The following is a 19,232-nucleotide window of genomic DNA, read 5'->3' as shown; positions in this document are numbered from 1 at the left end:
GAAGATGAGGTGTTCTTCCTCCAGATGTCTGGTGGTGAGGGAGCGGTGGTGAAGGAGGCCCAGGACCTCCATATTCCTCAGCAGAGTGGGAGGGGGAGTTGAAATGTTGGGCCACAGGGCGGTGTGGTTGATTGGTGCGGGTGTCCCGGAGATGTTCCCTAAAGCGCTCTGCTGGGAGGTGTCCAGTCTCCCCAATGTAGAGGAGACCGCATCAGGAGCAACGGATACAATAAATGATATTGGCGGATGTGCAGGTAAAAACTTTGATGGATGTGGAAGGCTCCTTTAGGGCCTTGGATGGAGGTGAGGGAGGAGGTGTGGGTGCAGGTTTTACAGTTCCTGCGGTGGCAGGGGAAGGTGCCAGGACGGGAGGGTGGGTTGAAGGGGGGCGTGGACCTGACCAGGTCGTCACAGAGGGAAGGGTCTGTGTGGAAGGCAGAAATGGGTGCGGAGGGAAATATATCCCTGGTGGTGGGGTTTGTTTGGAGGTGGCGGAAATGTTGGCGGATGATTTGGTTTGTGCGAAGGTTGGTAGGGTGGAAGGTGAGCACCAGGCGTGTTCTGTCCTTGTTATGGTTGGAGGGGTGGGGTCTGAGGACGGAGGTGTGGGATGTGGACGAGATGTGTTGGAGGGCATCTTTAACCACGTGGGAAGGGAAATTGCAGTTTCTGAAGGAGGCCATCTGGTGTGTTCTGTGGTGGAACGGGTCCTCCTGGGAGCAGTTATGGGATGGCATTTTTGTAAGAGGAAGGGTGGGTAGAGGTGTAATCCAGGTAGCTGTGGGAGTCAGTGGGTTTGTAAAAAATGTCAGTGTCAAGTCGGTCGTCATTAATGGAGATGGAGGGGTCCAGGAAGGGGAGGGAGGTGTCAGAGATGGTCCAGGTAAATTTTAAGGTCAGGGTGGAATGTATTGGTGAAGTTGATGAATTGCTCAACCTCCTCGTGAGAGCACGAGGTGGCGCCAAGGCAGTCATCAATGTCGCGGAGGAAGAAGTGGGGTGTGGTGCTGGTGTAATTACAAAAGATCGACTGTTCTATATAGCCAGCAAAGAGATTGGCATAGCTGGGGCTCATACGGGTGCCCATGGCAACCCCTTTGGTCTGGAGGAAGTGGGAGGATTCGAAGGAGAAATTGTTAATGGTGAGGACCGGTTCTGCCAAACGAATGAGTGTCGGCGTAAGGGTACTCTTGGAGAAGTTGGGAGAGGAAGAACTGGAGAGCTTGGAGGCCCTGGTCATGGCGGATGGAGTTGTAGAGGGATGGGATATCCATGGTGAAGATGAGGCGTTGGGGGTTGGGGAAACGGAAGTCTTGGAGGAGGTGGAGGGCGTGGGTGGTGTTTCGAACGTATGTGGGGAGTTCCTGAACTGGGGGGGAATAGGACAGTGTCGAGGTAGGTAGAAATGAGTTCAGTGGGACAGGTGCATGCTGGGACAATGGGTCGGCCAGAGCGGCCAGAGCGGTCAGGCTTGTGGGCCTCGGGAAGGGGGTACGGGTGGGAGAGTCCACCCCCCCACCACCCCCCCGGGCGGAGAACGTGTTTGTTTTGTGTCGATTGTCGCTGGAGACCCCACTCCAGGCCCCAGGCCCAGGGGGGTCAGGGGTCAGGGGTCAGGGGAGGACGGTGCGGGGGGAGGGGGGGGTGGAAGCTCGGGGCCGTTCCTGTGTTACATTGGTGTCCCGGACACCAACGGTCCATCCCGCCTTTCCAAAAGCCCAATGGACAGAGAGACAGTGGGGGGGGGGCGAGCACATGGCCAACTGCATGGGGGCTGAATGGCCTCCTCTGGCTCTGATCACGTGCTCCTGAGTCAAGGGGGCGGGGCCCGTCTGCCTTTTACGTGTCTCCTGTTGGCGCTGCATTTCAACCCCGCCCCCTTTACCCCAAGCATGATGATGTTTCGACACTGCTCCGCCCCCTTTACCCCAAGGATAATGACGATTAGACACTGCCCCGCCCCTTTACCCCAAGCGTGATGACGTTTGGACATTGTTGCGCCCTGGCGCGCTGACGCTCAGTCCAGTACCGCCCCCTTCACCACAAGCGTGATGACGTTTAGACAATGCCCCACCCCTGGTACCCCTCCGCGATGACGCTCAGTCCAGCACCGCCGCCTTTACCCCGAGCGTGATGACGTTTAGACACCGCCCCGCCCCCCTTTACACCTCAGCGCGATGACGCACCCGCCAGCACCGACCCCTTTGCCGCAGTATGATCACGCTTTCCAGCAGTCTCCGCCCCCTTCATCCCCGGCGTGATGACGCCGAGCGAAGTCCCCGCCCCGTGTTCCCAGGCGTGATGACGCCAGAGCGCAGTCACCACCCCAAGTCCCCCAGCGTGATGACGCTTCCTCACAGTCCCCGCCCTCAGCGTGCCGATGACGCACCCGCCAGCCGCGCCGTACCACCCCCAGCGTGATGACGTATCCTACAGCGGCCCTGCGAGGTGACGCTGACCGACAGCGTCCCCGCCCCCTGAAACCCTCGGCGTGATGACGCTTCCCACCTTGTACCGCCCACTTTACCCTGCGCGATGACGCTACCCTTCAGTCCCCGCCCTCTTCCCACCCGGTGCGGTGACGCTGACTGGCGGTCCCCGCCCCTTTCCGTCAACTCGATGACGCTGCGCTCTGGCTCCGCCCCTCCAATGACGTCACATCCCCTCCCGCCATTTTGCAGTTGCCCCGGGAGCCGCCGCCGCCGCCGCCGCCATGTCGCTGCTTTGCTGGAGTAAGTGAGAGGGACCGGGACCGGGACCGGGGGGAGGGACACACCCCCACCCCCACCCCCACCCCCACCCCCCACCCCCACCCCCACCCCCCCACCCCCACCCCCACCCCCACCCCCACCCCCACCCCCCACCCTCACTCCCGGGGCCTACTCCAGGGGCATGGGGCCTGGGGCCTACTCCAGGGACGGGGGCCCGGGGCCTACTCCAGGGACGGGGGCCCGGGGCCTATTCCAGGGTCTGGGGCCCGGGGCCTACTCCAGGGACTGGGGCCCGGGGCCTATTCCAGGGACTGGGGCCCGGGGCCTACTCCAGGGACGGGGGCCCGGGGCCTTCTCCAGGGCCCGGGGCTCACTCCAGGGCCCGGGGCTCGGGGCTTACTCCAGGGTCTGGGGCCCGGGGCCTATTCCAGGGACTGGGGCCCGGGGCCTACTCCAGGGACGGGGGCCCGGGGCCTACTCCAGGGACGGGGGCCCGGGGCCTACTCCAGGGACGGGGGCCCGGGGCCTACTCCAGGGTCTGGGGCCCGGGGCCTACTCCAGGGTCTGGGGCCCGGGGCCTACTCCAGGGACTGGGGCCCGGGGCCTACTCCAGGGACTGGGGCCCGGGGCCTACTCCAGGGACGGGGGCCCGAGGCCTACTCCAGGGACGGGGGCCCGGGGCCTACTCCAGGGTCTGGGGCCCGGGGCCTACTCCAGGGCCATGGGTGTGGGAAGGTAGGCCCTGCCACCCTTGGAAGGGGCAGACTGTGCTGTCAGGATCCTCCCCCCTCCCCCCGACACAGACAGACAGGCGTCATGAAGCTGTAGGTGGTCTCTGTTGTGTCGTGTGGGGTCGGTGGGGGGAGGGGGGGGGAGGGTGACACTCACTCCCACAGCCTCCAGTCACACCCCTCAGAGAGAGAGGGGAATCTGGCCGACCTCGGGAAGGTGATGGGCTGACCATCCTTAGGGGAGGGGGCTCATGTGGACCCTTCTCCCCAAAATACGTGCGCAGCCACACCATCTCTGTGCTCTCCCTCCGCTATCATTCCCTCAGGGGTGTGGGGTGGGGGACCCTCACACAGGGATTCACACACCCTCACAGACAGCTCTGCAGACTCCAACCTCCTGGCGGTACATACCAGTTCAGTATCAGACGGACTCTGCCTTCCTGTGGGTAAGACAGTCCCCTTTACCTCCTCTGCTCAGTCACACAGGGAGGCCGGTATAATTATCAATGAAACCACCGACTGAACAGTTCCTGACTTCCGACAAGTTAAATAGCTTTCGCTGCTCTCAAGAAGTGCTAATGAGAGACGTCCAGCAGGGAAACAGACCCTTCGGCCCGACAGGTCCATGCCGACCCAGATATCCCAACCCAATCTAGTCCCACCTGCCAGCACCCACCCCCCAAACCCTTCCTATCCATATCCCCATCCAAATGCCTCCTAAATGTTGTCATTGTACCAGCCCCCACCACATCCTCTGGCAGCTCATTCCACACACGTACCACCCTCTGGGGGAAAAAGTTGCCCCTTAGGTCCCTTTTATATCTTTCCCCTCTCACCCTAAACCTATGCCCCTCTAGTTCTGGACTCCCCCACCCCAGGGAAAAGACTTTGCCTATTTACCCTATCCATGCCCCTCATGATTTTATAACCCTCTATAAGGTCACCCCTCAGCCTCCGACGCTCCAGGGAAAACAGCCCCAGCCTGTTCAGCCTCTCCCTGTAGCTCAGACCCTCCAACCCTGGCAACATCCTTGTAAATCTTTCCTGAACCCTTTCAAGTTTCACAACATCTTTCCGATAGAAGGGAGACCAGAATTCATATTCCATTTATATATTAATATAAAATGACCATTTGCCTACACACACATGGATATATGATTAGATTAGATTCCCTACAGTGTGGAAACAGACCCTTCGGCCCAACTAGTCCACACCGACCCTCCGAAAAGTAACCCACCCTGACCTGTTTCCCTCTGACTAATGCACCTACACTGTGGGACAATTTATCACGGCCAATCCACCCTAACCTGCACATCCCTGAACACTGTGGGACAATTTAGCACGGCCAATCCACCCTAACCTGCTCATCTTTGGACTGTGGGAGGAAACCGGAGCACCCGGAGGACACAGACACGGGGAGAATGTGTAAACTCCACACAGTCACTCTCACGCCCCCTCAGGCTGGGATCGAACCTGGGGCCCTGGTGCTGTGAGGCAGCAGCACTCACCACTGAGCCACTGTGCTGCCTACGTATATAGATTTGAAAAACTAATTGACGGGATGAGTATTCCTTGCCTATCCCTACTTGCCCAGAGGGCAGGTAAGTTCCACCCACATTGCTGTGGGTCACATGTAGGCCAGAGCAGGTGAGGCTGGCATATCCCCCTCCCCCCCAGCCCCCAAAAGGACATTAATAAATGATTTTTCCTACCAGCAGTGGTGAAGTAGTCACCATTACGTTGTATCTCTGATTGAAATCAGCTCTCACCATCTACCATCATGTCCCTGGAACACTCATGTGGGCTTCCGGATTGCTAGCCCAGAGACCTCACCAGGGCCCAATCCCGGAGTCTTTTTATTGGCATCAATATATTTACCGTACATGTGTTCTTTCAAGTTAACATCTGAACACAATTATCAGTGAGGAGAAAGCGAGGACTGCAGATCAGAGCTGAAAATGTGTTGCTGGAAAAGCGCAGCAGGTCAGGCAGCATCCAAGGAGCAGGAGAGTCGATGTTTCGGGCACAAGCCCTTCATCACAAATTCCTGATGAAGGGCTTGTGCCCGAAACGTCGATTCTCCTGCTCCTTGGATGCTGCCTGACCTGCTGCGCTTTTCCAGCAACACATTTTCAGCCGTAATTATCAGTGTGTAAAGAGATATGAAAATGTTACCTGACTTGATTCAGTTTTTGCGACAACAAACCATGTTTCATTCGATTATTTGTCCAGCTCCCCAGTGCTTCCCAAACACCTTCTACACCAAAGCAGGACACACCGGGAGATATTGGATCACCTTGGCTGGAGGCCAGGTGAACGAGGGAGGGTTTGAGGGGGTCTCGGGAAGAGGGGGGGCTTCACGGCTGGCAGTGGTGGGGTGAGCTTGGTATACATCAGTGCGCACAATGCAGGTTGGGGGGTGGGGGTGAAGGACTGTGCTTTACGACATGGGGTTGATGATGGGGTGGGATCAGTGAAACCTTCTGGGTGGACGGGGGTCTGTCCTTTGGAAAACCGGAGGATTCGCATTGGCAGCTGCTCAGAGGCATCTGCAGTGAGATCTGAATCAAACAAGAGATCAGCAACTCTGGCAGCGTCACGGACAGAAGTCAAGAGTTAACGTTTTGAGAGTCACAGGATGAGACTGTACAGCATGACCTGCCAGCCCCTGTCCTCAGTACCAGGGCAGCTCAGTGGTTAACCCTGCTGCCTCACGGTTCCAGGGGACCCGGGTTCAATTCCAGCCTCAAGCAACTGGGTGGAGTTTCCACATTCTCGCCCCGTGTCTGCGTGCATCTCTTGCGGGTGTTATGGTTTCCTCCCACACTCCAAAGATGTGCAGGTCAGGGTGGATTGGCCGTGCTAAATTGTCCCACAGTGTTCAGGGATGTGTAGGTTAGGGTGGATTGGCCGTGCTAAATTGTCCCACAGTGTTCAGGGATGTGTAGGTTAGGCCCCATAGGATTAGGTGCATTAGTCAGAGGGCGATACAGGATGGTTTACTCTTCAGAGGGTCACTGTGGACCTGTTGGGCCTGTTTCCAGACTGTAGGGAATGTAAGTAATCTGGTTTGGCTGTGTGTGGGCTCATACCTGCGAGAAATGGTGTAGCCTTCTGAGAAAGTATGTGGTCCGTATCCACTGGAACTCAGAGGGACGTACAGTTAGCTTTCTGACACACGTCAGACCGTCAGGGTGAATACTGGAAGGTCGGTTCCCGTTATCGGGGACCGTTTATTCATGGGGGGTGTAAGGAAGAAGGTTTATCTCTGATGAGGCGAAGGGTTCCTGCAGACCAGGGGACGTGGAGGCCGTTGTAATTTTGTTGAGCTGGAGGTGTGTCAACTCTTGGCCAGAACAACCGAGCCAAAGGTGATTGGGGACAGACAGGAAAGGATGGTCGGCCTGACACCAGGGATGGAGTGAACCCGACAAGACGGGAGAAACTGGCATTGTTTCCCTCAGAGAGGGGAGGGAGGTGGTCCCCGGGGAGATTGAATTGAGGGGAGAGGTCGGAGTCAATGGGGCGGAACTGTTCCCAGTGCCGGGGGAGTTGGGGAGCAGAGGGACGCTGATTGAAGTGGGAAGGCAGGTTACGTTGATCACGACAGGCAGCTGGGAGTAGAGGGAGACACCGACAGGGGGAGTTAGATATCCACCGGAGGGCAAACATGGCAGTGCAATGGAACAGGGAGCCCGGACACACCTGGCTGAGTGGCCTCATCCCAGTTTTTCACTATCTCACACCCTCTCTCCCTCCCCCCACCCTCTCTCTCTCTCCCCCCCCACCCTCTCTCTCCCTCCCCCACCCTCTCTCTCTCCCCCCCCCACCCTCTCTCTCTCTCCCCCCCACCCTCTCTCTCCCTCGCCCCACCCTCTCTCTCTCTCTCCCCCCCACCCTCTCTCTCTCTCCCCCCACCCTCTCTCTCTCTCTCTCCCCCACCCTCTCTCTCTCTCTCCCCCCACCCTCTCTCTCTCTCCCCCCCACCCTCTCTCTCTCTCCCCACCCTCTCTCTCTCTCCCCCCACCCTCTCTCTCTCTCCCCCCCACCCTCTCTCTCTCTCCCCCCCACCCTCTCTCTCTCTCTCCCCCCCCCCCTCTCTCTCTCTCCCCCCCCCACCCTCTCTCTCTCTCCCCCCCCACCCTCTCTCTCTCCACCCCCACCCTCTCTCTCTCCCCCCCCCCCTCTCTCTCTCTCTCCCCCCCACCCTCTCTCTCTCTCCCCCACCCTCCCTCTCTCTCCCCCCCACCCTCCCTCTCTCTCCCCCCCACTCTCTCTCTCTCCCCCCCCACCCTCTCTCTCTCCCCCCCCCACCCTCTCTCTCTCTCCCCCCACCCTCTCTCTCTCTCCCCCCCACCCTCTCTCTCTCTCCCCCCCCACCCTCTCTCTCTCTCCCCCCACCCTCTCTCTCTCCCTCCCTCCACCCTCTCTCTCTCTCCCTCCCCCCACCCTCTCTCTCTCCCCCCCACCCTCTCTCTCCCCCCCCACCCTCTCTCTCTCTCTCTCTCCCCCCACCCTCTCTCTCTCTCTCTCCTCCCCCCACCCTCTCTCTCTCTCCCCCCCACCCTCTCTCTCTCCCCCCCACCCTCTCTCTCTCCCCCCCACCCTCTCTCTCTCCATCACACTCTCTCCCCCCACTTCCCGTGTGTGTGTTTTTCTCTCTCTGTCCGGCCCCCCCCCAATCTCACTCTCTCTCTCTCACACACACTTTTTTTCTCCTCTCCCTCCCTCTTTCTCTCTCACTCCCCTGACTCTTCTCTCTCCCTCATCCCCCTTCCCCTTCTCTCCCTGTCCCTCACCCCCTCCCCCTTCTCTCACCCCCCTCCCCCTTCTCTCACCCCCCCTCCCCCTTCTCTCACCCCCCCTCCCCCTTCTCTCACCCCCCTCCCCCTTCTCTCACCCCCCTCCCCCTTCTCTCACCCCCGTTCCCCCTTCTCTCACCCCCCTCCCCCTTCTCTTACCCACCCTCCCCCTTCTCTCACCCCCTCCCCCTTCTCTCTCCCCCGCCCCCTTCTCTCTCCCCCCCCTTTCTCTCTCCTCCCCCTTCTCTCTCTCCCCTCCCTGTGTCTGACAGAGCGATGTGAGATCAGTGATTGTGCCAGAGCACAGATGGCGTCGAGAGTTACCCCGGCGTTTTCTGTGTGTGTTTGAAATTGATGAGGCGCCCCTTGTTTATTTTTTAGGGGGGGGGGTGTGTAGGGGGCTGGATCCACTCGGAGATGTGGTGTTTGCGGGAGCACTTACTTTGCTCTTGCTGCTGTCCCAGGTGTCAGTGCCCACTGTCTGGGTCTTTCACAGGCAGCCTTTCCTCAGGGAAAACAGCATTCCCTGTTTTCCATGATCTTCCCTCACGGCTTTCTGATTTAATGGGATCCGCACGTCCCTTTGGGAAGGTGGGTTTCCGCTCTGTCCCAAATGGGTTATAATCATCCCAACACAGGGTCAGGTAGGACAGCAGGTTACACTCTCAGCCAGGAGGGGCTGGAGGGGGGTTACAGAGATAGGGAGGGGGTGTAGGGGCTGGAGGGGGTTACAGAGATAGGGAGGGGGTGTAGGGGCTGGAGGGGGTTACAGAGATAGGGAGGGGGGGGTAGGGGCTGGAGGGGGTTACAGAGATAGGGAGGGGGTGTAGGGGCTGGAGGGGGTTACAGAGATAGGGAGGGGGTGTAGGGGCTGGAGGGGGTTACAGAGATAGGGAGGGGGTGTAGGGGCCAGAGGGGGGTTACAGAGATAGGGAGGGGGTGTAGGGGCTAGAGGGGGGTTACAGAGATAGGGAGGGGGTGTAGGGGCTGGAGGGGGTGACAGAGATAGGGAGGGGGTGTAGGGGCTGGAGGGGGTTACAGAGATAGGGAGGGGGTGTAGGGGCCTGAGGGGGGTTACAGAGATAGGGAGGGGGTGTAGGGGCCTGAGGGGGGTTACAGAGATAGGGAGGGGGTGTAGGGGCTGGAGGGGGTTACAGAGATGGGGAGGGGGTGTAGGGGGTTACAGAGATAGGGAGGGGGTTCCAGCCCCCCTGGTTCTCCCCCTTTGCCCGGGTATTGAGACTGTGTCCCCTGTGTGCCTGTGCAGTTTCGAACGAGGTGCCGGAACATCCGTGCGTGTCTCCGGTCTCCAACCACGTGTTCGAGCGGCGGCTGATCGAGAAGTACATTGTGGAGAATGGAACCGATCCCATCAACGGGCAGCCCCTGTCTGAGGACCAACTCATCGACATCAAAGGTAAGGCCTGGGCCGCACTGCGCTGCGCCTCGCGGGGGCTCCTGGGGAACCGGGGCCGGGCTGGGGGAATGGGCCCAGACCAAACACGGTGAGCCCAGGCCTGCCCACCGGACCCACCCACCCCCAGATTGACCCCGTTCCCTCCCGGCGCCAGTGCCTGCCACCCCACCCGGTGGTCCAGAAGTCTGACTCAGTCTGTCTGAGGCCATTTGTCATCTCCCCATCCCCGTACCCTCATAGGCTGCTCATCGCTGCGTCAGCCCCTGGCTCTGTTTTGGGAGGGGTTCCTCAGAACTAGGTGGGTGCTCACCACGCCTCGTTGACAAGGACGGGGCAAGGAACGCCGGCTAAGCAAAACTAGAGATGGAGGACTCTGCAAGTGATAGGGCCAAAGGCAGTGCCTCGTCTCCGTCTGGAGGATGTGGCCATTCCTTGCTCCTGGAGGTGGGGTCAGCTGCTTTCCCAAACCTCCTGGGCCAGGCGGAAAGCTGCTGTGCAGTTCAGACGGCTCTCCCAGGGCTACGCGACGCACTGTCTGAGACCCCCAGGCAGCGTCTTCCCATCCCCACAGCCCACTTCCATCTCAATTGGCCCCATACCCACCCCCACACACAGCCCCTCCCTCCCACCACCGACGCTCAGTAGCAGCAGGGGGGACCATCTACAAGGGGCACTGCAGAAACTCCCCAAAGACCCTCAGGCAGCACCTTCCCCCAAACCCCACAGCCCCCTCCCATCCAGAAGGGCAAGGGGGCAGCAGGTACATGGGAACACCCCCCCCCCCCCCCGCAAGTTCCCCTCCGAGACACTCCCCATCCCGACTCGGAAACATATTGCCGTTCCCTTCACGGTCAGAATCCTGGAATTCCCTCCCTCAGGGGCATTGTGGGTCTGCCCACAGCTGCAGCGGGTCAAGATGGCCGGTTTTGGACATCTCTTTCAGAAAGGGGGCAGAGCTTTGGGTAGACGGAATAATTACAGTCCCCCCTTTATCATGGGCAAATGGTTATACTCCGTTCTGAGAGACAGGACGAAGTGTCACTCATTAAAAGAGGGTGGTACGGTGGCTCAGTGGTTACTGCTGCTGCCTCATGGAGCCAGGGTCCTGGGTTCGATCCCAGCCTCAGGGGGGGACTGTCTGTATGGAGTTTGCACATTCTCCCCGTGTCTGTGTGGGTTTGCTCCGGGTGCTCCGGTTTCCTCCCACAGTCCAAATGTGTGTAGGTTAGGGTGGATTGGCCGTGCTAAATTGTCCCACAGTGTTCAGGGATGTGCAGGTTAGGGTGGATTGGCCGTGCTAAATTGTCCCAGAGTGTTCAGGGATGTGTAGGTTAGGGTGGATTGGCCGTGCTAAATTGTCCCACAGTGTTCAGGGATGTGCAGGTTAGGGTGGATTGGCCGTGCTAAATTGTCCCACAGTGTTCAGGGATGTGTAGGTTAGGGTGGATTGGCCGTGCTAAATTGCCCCACAGTGTTCAGGGATGTGTAGGTTAGGGGGGATTAGTGAGGGGGAAGTGTAGAGTCATGGGGAATGGGTCTGGGTGGGTTACTCTTCTGAGGATCGGTGTGGACGTGTTGGACTAAGGGGCCTGTTTCCGCACTGTGTGTGTGTTGGAAATGGTGTGGATTGATCAAAAGGAGAGGTTACGTCTGAGGAAGTAATGAGCATTTGTGTGCAGGATTGTGGATTGTGTTTGTCTTTTGTTTAAACGGACTCCCAGGTGACAGGCTGTTGTGCACAGGAGAGAAACAAGCAAGGACCGCTCCCAGGATCCAGGGCAATGTCACAAGGCACACACAGGAATAGCTCAGGGACAGGGTCAAAGGTGACTGGCGTGTTTTTGAGCCCATAATGTTCAAGTTGGGGAGGAGGCCGAGGTGAGACGCTGGGCCGTCTGCCCGGTGGCCGATGAGACGGGGTGGGCTGGTCGAATCGAAGCACAATACTGGCCCGTTCACTGGAGAATGCCGCGCGGTGCGCAGGACATGAGGGAGCGCCCGTGCCCAGCCCCCTTGGAGGCACATCGGTCAAAGGAGTTGGGCAGCTGGAAGGACCGAAGTGTTGAAGGAGGAAGGGCACATTCAAACAAAGGCACAAGTGGCTGGAGAAACGCCGCAAGTTTGGACAGAGTTACTGTTGCGTGGCCAGTGATCCGGGACCACACTTAAGGCCTGTCCCTTCTTACACGTGAGGGGTCAGAAGGATCCAAAGGAGAGGCAGATTGGACTCCGAACATTAACACACACGCTCTGTCTCACTCTCACTGTCTCTCTCTCTCTCTCTCTCTCTCTCACTTACTCACTTTGTCTCACTCACTCTCTGTTTCACTCTCTGTCTCTGACTCACACTGTCTGTCTCTCTCACTGTCACGCACACTCTCTCTCACTCTCTCTGTTTCTCACTCTGTCTCTCTCACACGCACACTCTCTGTCTCTCTCAATCACTCTTGTCTTTCACTCTCACGCACACTCTCTCTCACTCTGTTTCTCACTCTGTCTCTCCCTCACACGCACACTGTCTCACACTCTGTCTCTCACACGCTCTCACTCTCTCTCTCACTCTCTCTGTCTCTCTCACTCTCACGCACACTCTCTCTCACTCTCTGTTTCTCACTCCGTCTCTCTCTCACACGCACACTCTCTGTGTCTCTCTCTCTCTCTCTCACACTCACACGCACACTCTCTGTCTCTCTCACTCTCTCACACGCACACTCTCTGTCTCTCTCACTCTCTCTGTCTCTCTCACACGCTCTCACTCTCTCTGTCTCTCTTCCTCCCCCCCCCTCTCTCTCTCTCTCTCTCTCTTTCCCCCCACGGATGGTGCCAGTCGTGCTGATTCTCTCCAGCCTTTTCTGTGCGAGGTTCAGACCGCGGTATTCTCTTCGCACTCTGATAAATCATCTGTCAGCTCGAAGCCGAGATGCTGCGTTTGGTTATGCACCTCTCGGCATCGAGTGGACGGAGAGGAGATTTTCCTGGAAAATGCTCCACCATTTTTATTAAAAACCCCCCAAAGAACTGCGGACACTGGAAATGAGAAACAGCCGGGAGAAACTCCGCAGATCTGACAGCGTCCGTGCGCAGAGAGAGAGAGGAAGCCGAGTTAGCGTGGTGGATAGCGATCTTCCTTCACAACAGGAAAACAGTGTCGCCCTGAGGCAGGGGGTGAGGCAGCTCCCCAGTGGGGAGCTCCAGGAGGGCCCAAGGGGGGGTGGAATCCTACTGAGGTTTGGGGACCCTGGAGGGAACAGGTGGGGACGGACCTGTTTGTGTCAGCGTTTGTCAGGGTGAGCTTGGAAACGCAGGCTGGAAAGGTTTTGAGAGAAAACGAGGCTGATAAGATCCTGGAGTGCAGAGGAAAGGCCCGAACTCTCGACCGGGTTAAAACCCCATCCTCATGGTGCACCCCGGAGGGTTTCTAACTAACTCTTCGGAGATATCGGGGTGGATATGAAGTCCGACCCGGAGTTATAGAGATGTACAGCATGGGAACAGACCCTTCGGCCCATCTCATCCATGCCGACCTGATAGCCCAACCAATTAAACTCCACCTGCCACTTCTCAGCCCATTGGGCCCTCTACTTTTTGTCATTTACATAAATGATTTGGATGTGACCATAAGAGGTACAGTTAGTAAGTTTGCAGATGACCCCAAAATTGGAGGGTGTAGTGGACAGCGAAGAGGGTTCCCTCAGATTACACCAGGATCTGGACCAGATGGGCCAATGGGCTGAGAAGTGGCAGATGGAGTTTAAATCAGATAAATGTGAGGTGCTGCATTTTGGGAAAGCAAATCTTAGCAGGACTTATACACTTAATGGTAAGGTCCTGGGGAGTGTTGCTGAACAAAGAGACCTTGGAGAGCAGGTTCATAGCTCCTTGAAAGTGGAGTCGCAGGTAGATAGGATAGTGAAGGCAGCGTTTGGTATGCTTTCCTTTATTGGTCAGAGTATTGAGTACAGGAGTTGGGAGGTCATGTTGCGGCTGTACAGGACATTGGTTAGGCCCCTGTTGGAATATTGGGTGCAATTCTGGTCTCCTTCCTATCGGAAAGATGTTGTGAAACTTGAAAGGGTTCCGGAAAGATTTACAAGGATGTTGCCAGGGTTGGAGGGTCTGAGCTACAGGGAGAGGCTGAACAGGCTGGGGCTGTTTTCCTTGGAGCGTCGGAGGCTGAGGGGTGACCTTATAGAGGTTTATAAAATCATGAGGGGCATGGATAGGGTAAATAGACAAAGTCTTTTCCCTGGGGTGGGGGAGTCCAGAACTAGAGGGGCATAGGTTTAGGGTGAGAGGGGAAAGATATAAAAGGGACCTAAGGCGCAACTTTTTCCCCCAGAGGGTGGTACGTGTATGGGATGAGCTGCCAGAGGATGTGGTGGGGGCTGGTACAATGACAACATTTAAGAGGCATTTGGATGGGGATATGGATAGGAAGGGTTTGGGGGGATATGGGCCGGGGGCTGGCAGGTGGGACTAGATTGGGTTGGGATGGACAGGTTGGGCCGAAGGGTCTGTTTGTGTGCTGTGTGACTCTCAATGCCCTCCTGACCCTCCTGTGCAGGAGCTGTTGTGGTTGTATATGCTGTTGCATCCAACGAGGTGCAGCCCCAGGGGCGGCAGGGGATCCGGTTTCTCCGGCACTGACCAGCGGTTGCTCAGGCAGCACTAAGTCCCGGTGTTTATTTGAGGATTTCTTTGTGTCTGTAGCGAGCCACCCCATCAGACCGAAGCCTCCGTCAGCGACCAGCATCCCAGCAATCCTCAAAGCTCTGCAGGACGAGTGGGTAAGTGAATCTCCGTCAAACAGCACTCCGCGCCCCTTTCTGTCCATCGTTCACCCAATTCATACCCCACAAAGGGCATCATCTCCAGGCCCTCCCGAACCTCACACGTCTTTCATCTCACACACACACACCAGCGAGGGCAGGCCAGGGAGAATAACTCATACCCCGGGAGGGAGTTACAGACTGGAATCTAATCGAGGGGTTCAGGGTGGGTTATATACAGAATAACAGATACCCCGGGAGTGAGTTACAGACTGGAATCTAATCGAGCGGTTCAGGATGGGTTATATACAGAATAACAGATACCCCGGGAGTGAGTTACAGACTGGAATCTAATCAAGGGGTTCAGGGTGGGTTATATACAGAATAACAGATACCCCGGGAGTGAGTTACAGACTGGAATCTAATCGAGGGGTTCAGGGTGGGTTATATACAGAATAACAGATACCCGGGAGGGAGTTACAGACTGGAATCTAACCGAGGGGTTCAGGGTGGGTTATATACAGAATAACAGATACCCCAGGAGTGAGTTACAGCCTGGAATCTGATGGAGGGGTTCAGGGTGGGTTATATACAGAATAACAGATACCCCGGGAGTGAGTTACAGCCTGGAATCTAATCGAGGGGTTCAGGGTGGGTTATATACAGAATAACAGATACCCGGGAGTGTGTTACAGACTGGAATCTAATCGAGGGGTTCAGGGTGGGTTATATACAGAATAACAGATACCCCGGGAGGGAGTTACAGACTGGAATCTAATCGAGGGGTTCAGGGTGGGTTATATACAGAATAACAGATACCCCGGGAGGGAGTTACAGACTGGAATCTAATCGAGGGGTTCAGGGTGGGTTATATACAGAATAACAGATACCCCGGGAGGGAGTTACAGACTGGAATCTAATCGAGGGGTTCAGGGTGGGTTATATACAGAATAACAGATACCCCGGGAGGGAGTTACAGACTGGAATCTAATCGAGGGGTTCAGGGTGGGTTATATACAGAAAACAGATACCCCGGGAGGGAGTTACAGACTGGAATCTAATCGAGGGGTTCAGGGTGGGTTATATACAGAATAACAGATACCCCGGGAGGGAGTTACAGACTGGAATCTAATCGAGGGGTTCAGGGTGGGTTATACACAGAATAACAGATACCCCGGGAGTGAGTTACAGACTGGAATCTGATGGAGGGGTTCAGGGTGGGTTATATACAGAATAACAGATACCCCGGGAGTGAGTTACAGACTGGAATCTAATCGAGGGGTTCAGGGTGGGTTATATACAGAATAACAGATACCCGGGAGGGAGTTACAGACTGGAATCTAACCGAGGGGTTCAGGGTGGGTTATATACAGAATAACAGATACCCCGGGAGGGAGTTACAGACTGGAATCTGATGGAGGGGTTCAGGGTGGGTTATATACAGAATAACAGATACCCCGGGAGTGAGTTATAGACTGGAATCTGATGGAGGGGTTCAGGGTGGGTTATATACAGAATAACAGATACCCCGGGAGTGAGTTACAGACTGGAATCTAATCGAGGGGCTCAGGGTGGGTTATATACAGAATAACAGATACCCCGGGAGTGAGGTACAGACTGGAATCTGATGGAGGGGTTCAGGGTGGGTTATATACAGAATAACAGATACCCCGGGAGTGAGTTACAGCCTGGAATCTAATCGAGGGGTTCAGGGTGGGTTATATACAGAATAACAGATACCCGGGAGTGTGTTACAGACTGGAATCTAATCGAGGGGTTCAGGGTGGGTTATATACAGAATAACAGATACCCCGGGAGTGAGTTACAGACTGGAATCTAATCGAGGGGTTCAGGGTGGGTTATATACAGAATAACAGATACCCCGGGAGTGAGTTACAGACTGGAATCTGATCGAGGGGTTCAGGGTGGGTTATTTATAGAGTACGTGATACCCGGGAGGTTACTGTGTGTCTCTCTGTCTCTGTGCTGTCTGTGTTGGTGGGCCCACCCCTATCACTGCCTGTGTGAGGTGGGTAAATCTCCCAGCAGAACGGTCCTGACCGTGTATTTGCCATGTTGTCTGCAGGATGCCGTGATGTTGCACAGCTTCACTCTCCGACAGCAGCTGCAGACCACCCGCCAGGAGCTATCTCATGCCCTATACCAACACGATGCTGCCTGCAGAGTCATAGCACGTCTCACCAAGGAGGTGACCGCAGCTCGAGAAGGTGAGGCCATGGTCATCATCAGCAGGAGGGGCTCAGAGAGAGAGTGGGAGGGTGGGTTACACAGAGACAGAAAGGCTGGCAGGGTGGGTTAGAGAGGGAGGGAGAGGGTCACAGTGTGGGTTAGAGAGAGGGAGAGAGTAGGTCACAGTGTGGGGTAGAGAGAGAGAAAGAGAGAGGGTCACAGTGTGCGTTAGAGAGAGAGAGAGTCACAGTGTGGGTTAGAGAGGGAGAGGGTCACTGTGGTTTAGAGAGAGAGAGAGAGGGTCACAGTGTGGGTTAGTGAGAGGGAGAGGGTCACAGTGTGGGTTAGAGAGAGAGAGAGGGTCACAGTGTGGGTTAGTGAGAGGGAGAGGGTCACAGTGTGGGTTAGAGAGAGAGAGAGAGGGTCACAGTGTGGGTTAGGGAGAGAGAGAGGGTCACAGTGTGGGTTAGAGAGAGGGTCACAGTGTGGGTTAGAGAGAGAGAGAGTCACAGTGTGGGTTAGAGAGAGAGTCACAGTGTGGGTTAGAGAGAGGGTCACAGTGTGGGTTAGAGAGAGAGAGAGAGTCACAGTGTGGGTTAGAGAGAGAGTCACTGTGGGTTAGAGAGAGGGTCACAGTGTGGGTTAGAGAGAGAGAGAGTCACAGTGTGGGTTAGAGAGAGAGTCACAGTGTGGGTTAGAGAGAGAGAGAGTCACAGTGTGGGTTAGAGAGAGGGTCACAGTGTGGGTTAGAGAGAGAGTCACAGTGTGGGTTAGAGAGAGAGAGAGTCACAGTGTGGGTTAGAGAGAGAGTCACAGTGTGGGTTAGAGAGAGAGAGAGTCACAGTGTGGGTTAGAGAGAGGGAGAGAGTCACAGTGTGGGTTAGAGAGAGAGAGGGTCACAGTGTGGGTTAGAGAGAGAGAGGGTCACTGTGGGTTAGAGAGAGAGAGAGGGTCACAGTGTGGGTGAGAGAGAGGGTCACAGTGTGGGTTAGAGAGAGAGAGAGAGGGTCACAGTGTGGGTTAGAGAGGGAGAGAGAGGGTCACAGTGTGGGTTAGAGAGAGGGTCACAGTGTGGGTTAGAGAGAGAGAGGGGGTCCCAGTGTGGGTGAGAGAGAGAGAGGGTCACAGTGTGGGTTAGAGAGAGGGTCACAGTGTGGGTGAGAGAGAGAGAGAGGGTCACAGTGTGGGTTAGAGAGAGAGGGTCACAGTGTGGGTTAGAGAGAGGGAGAGGGTCACAGTGTGGGTTAGAGAGAGAGAGGGGGACACAGTGTGGGTTAGAGAGAGAGAGAGGGGGTCCCAGTGTGTGTGAGAGAGAGAGAGAGGGTCACAGTGTGGGTTAGAGAGAGAGGGTCACAGTGTGGGTTAGAGAGGGAGAGAGTAGGTCACAGTGTGGGTTAGAGAGAAGGAGAGTCACAGTGTGGGTTAGAGAGAGGGAGAGAGAGGGTCACAGTGTGGGTGAGAGAGGGAGAGGGTCACAGTGTGGGTTAGAGAGAGGGAGAGGGTCACAGTGTGGGTTAGAGAGAGAGAGAGGGTCACAGTGTGGGTTAGAGAGAGAGGGTCACAGTGTGGGTTAGAGAGGGAGAGGGTCACAGTGCGGGTTAGAGAGAGAGAGAGGGTCACTGTGGGTTAGAGAGGGAGAGGGTCACAGTGTGGGTTAGAGAGAGAGAGAGGGTCACAGTGTGGGTTAGAGAGAGAGAGGGTCACAGTGTGGGTTAGAGAGAGAGAGAGGGTCACAGTGTGGGTTAGAGAGAGAGTAGGTCACAGTGTGGGTTAGAGAGGGAGAGAGGAGGTCACAGTGTGGGTTAGAGAGAGAGGGTCACAGTGTGGGTTAGAGAGGGAGAGAGTAGGTCACAGTGTGGGTTAGAGAGGGAGAGAGAGGGTCACAGTGTGGGTTAGAGAGGGAGAGAGAGGGTCACAGTGTGGGTTAGAGAGAGAGAGAGGGTCACAGTGTGGGTTAGAGAAAGGGTCACAGTGTGGGTTAGAGAGGGAGAGAGAGGGTCACAGTGTGGGTTAGAGAGAGAGGGGGTCACAGCGTGGGTTAGAGAGGGAGAGAGTAGGTCACAGTGTGGGTTAGAGAGGGAGAGAGAGGGTCACAGTGTGGGTTAGAGAGAGAGAGAGAGAGAGTCACAGTGTGGGTTAGAGAGAGAGAGGGTCACAGCGTGGGTTAGAGAGGGAGAGAGTAGGTCACAGTGTGGGTTAGAGAGGGAGAGAGTAGGTCACAGTGTGGGTTAGAGAGAGAGAGGGTCACAGTGTGGGTTAGAGAGAGGGTCACAGTGTGGGTTAGAGAGAGAGAGGGTCACAGTGTGGGTTAGAGAGAGAGAGGGTCACAGTGTGGGTTAGAGAGAGGGTCACAGTGTGGGTTAGAGAGAGAGAGGGTCACAGTGTGGGTTAGAGAGAGGGAGAGAGAGGGTCACAGTGTGGGTTAGAGAGAGAGAGAGTCACAGTGTGGGTTAGAGAGAGAGAGGGTCACAGTGTGGGTTACAGAGAGGGAGAGAGTAGGTCACGGTGTGGGTTAGAGAGAGAGAGAGGGAGAGAGTCACAGTGTGGGTTAGAGAGGGAGAGAGTAGGTCACAGTGTGGGTTAGAGAGAGAGAGGGTCACAGTGTGGGTTAG

At 56.5% G+C, this 19,232-nt stretch overlaps 1 protein-coding gene across 1 annotated transcript in view; it reads left to right on the top strand.

Annotated features, from left to right (window-relative positions):
- Positions 1-2,664: 2,664 nt before the first annotated feature.
- The window catches only part of prpf19 (pre-mRNA processing factor 19), a 73,201-nt gene continuing 56,633 nt past the window's right edge, over positions 2,665-19,232 (top strand). Inside the window, exons 1-4 of the mRNA XM_060823457.1 lie at positions 2,665-2,732; positions 9,512-9,661; positions 14,372-14,448; positions 16,517-16,658. Coding sequence (XP_060679440.1) covers positions 2,714-2,732; positions 9,512-9,661; positions 14,372-14,448; positions 16,517-16,658 — 388 coding nt within the window. The 5' untranslated portion in view covers positions 2,665-2,713. The remainder of the gene's footprint in view (positions 2,733-9,511; positions 9,662-14,371; positions 14,449-16,516; positions 16,659-19,232) is intronic.

Source organism: Hemiscyllium ocellatum, unplaced genomic scaffold, assembly GCF_020745735.1.
Source record: "Hemiscyllium ocellatum isolate sHemOce1 unplaced genomic scaffold, sHemOce1.pat.X.cur. scaffold_776_pat_ctg1, whole genome shotgun sequence".
Lineage (NCBI taxonomy): Eukaryota > Metazoa > Chordata > Chondrichthyes > Orectolobiformes > Hemiscylliidae > Hemiscyllium > Hemiscyllium ocellatum.
The sequence above is the reverse complement of the archived record's forward strand: the minus strand, read 5'-3'. Positions and strand labels throughout refer to the sequence as shown.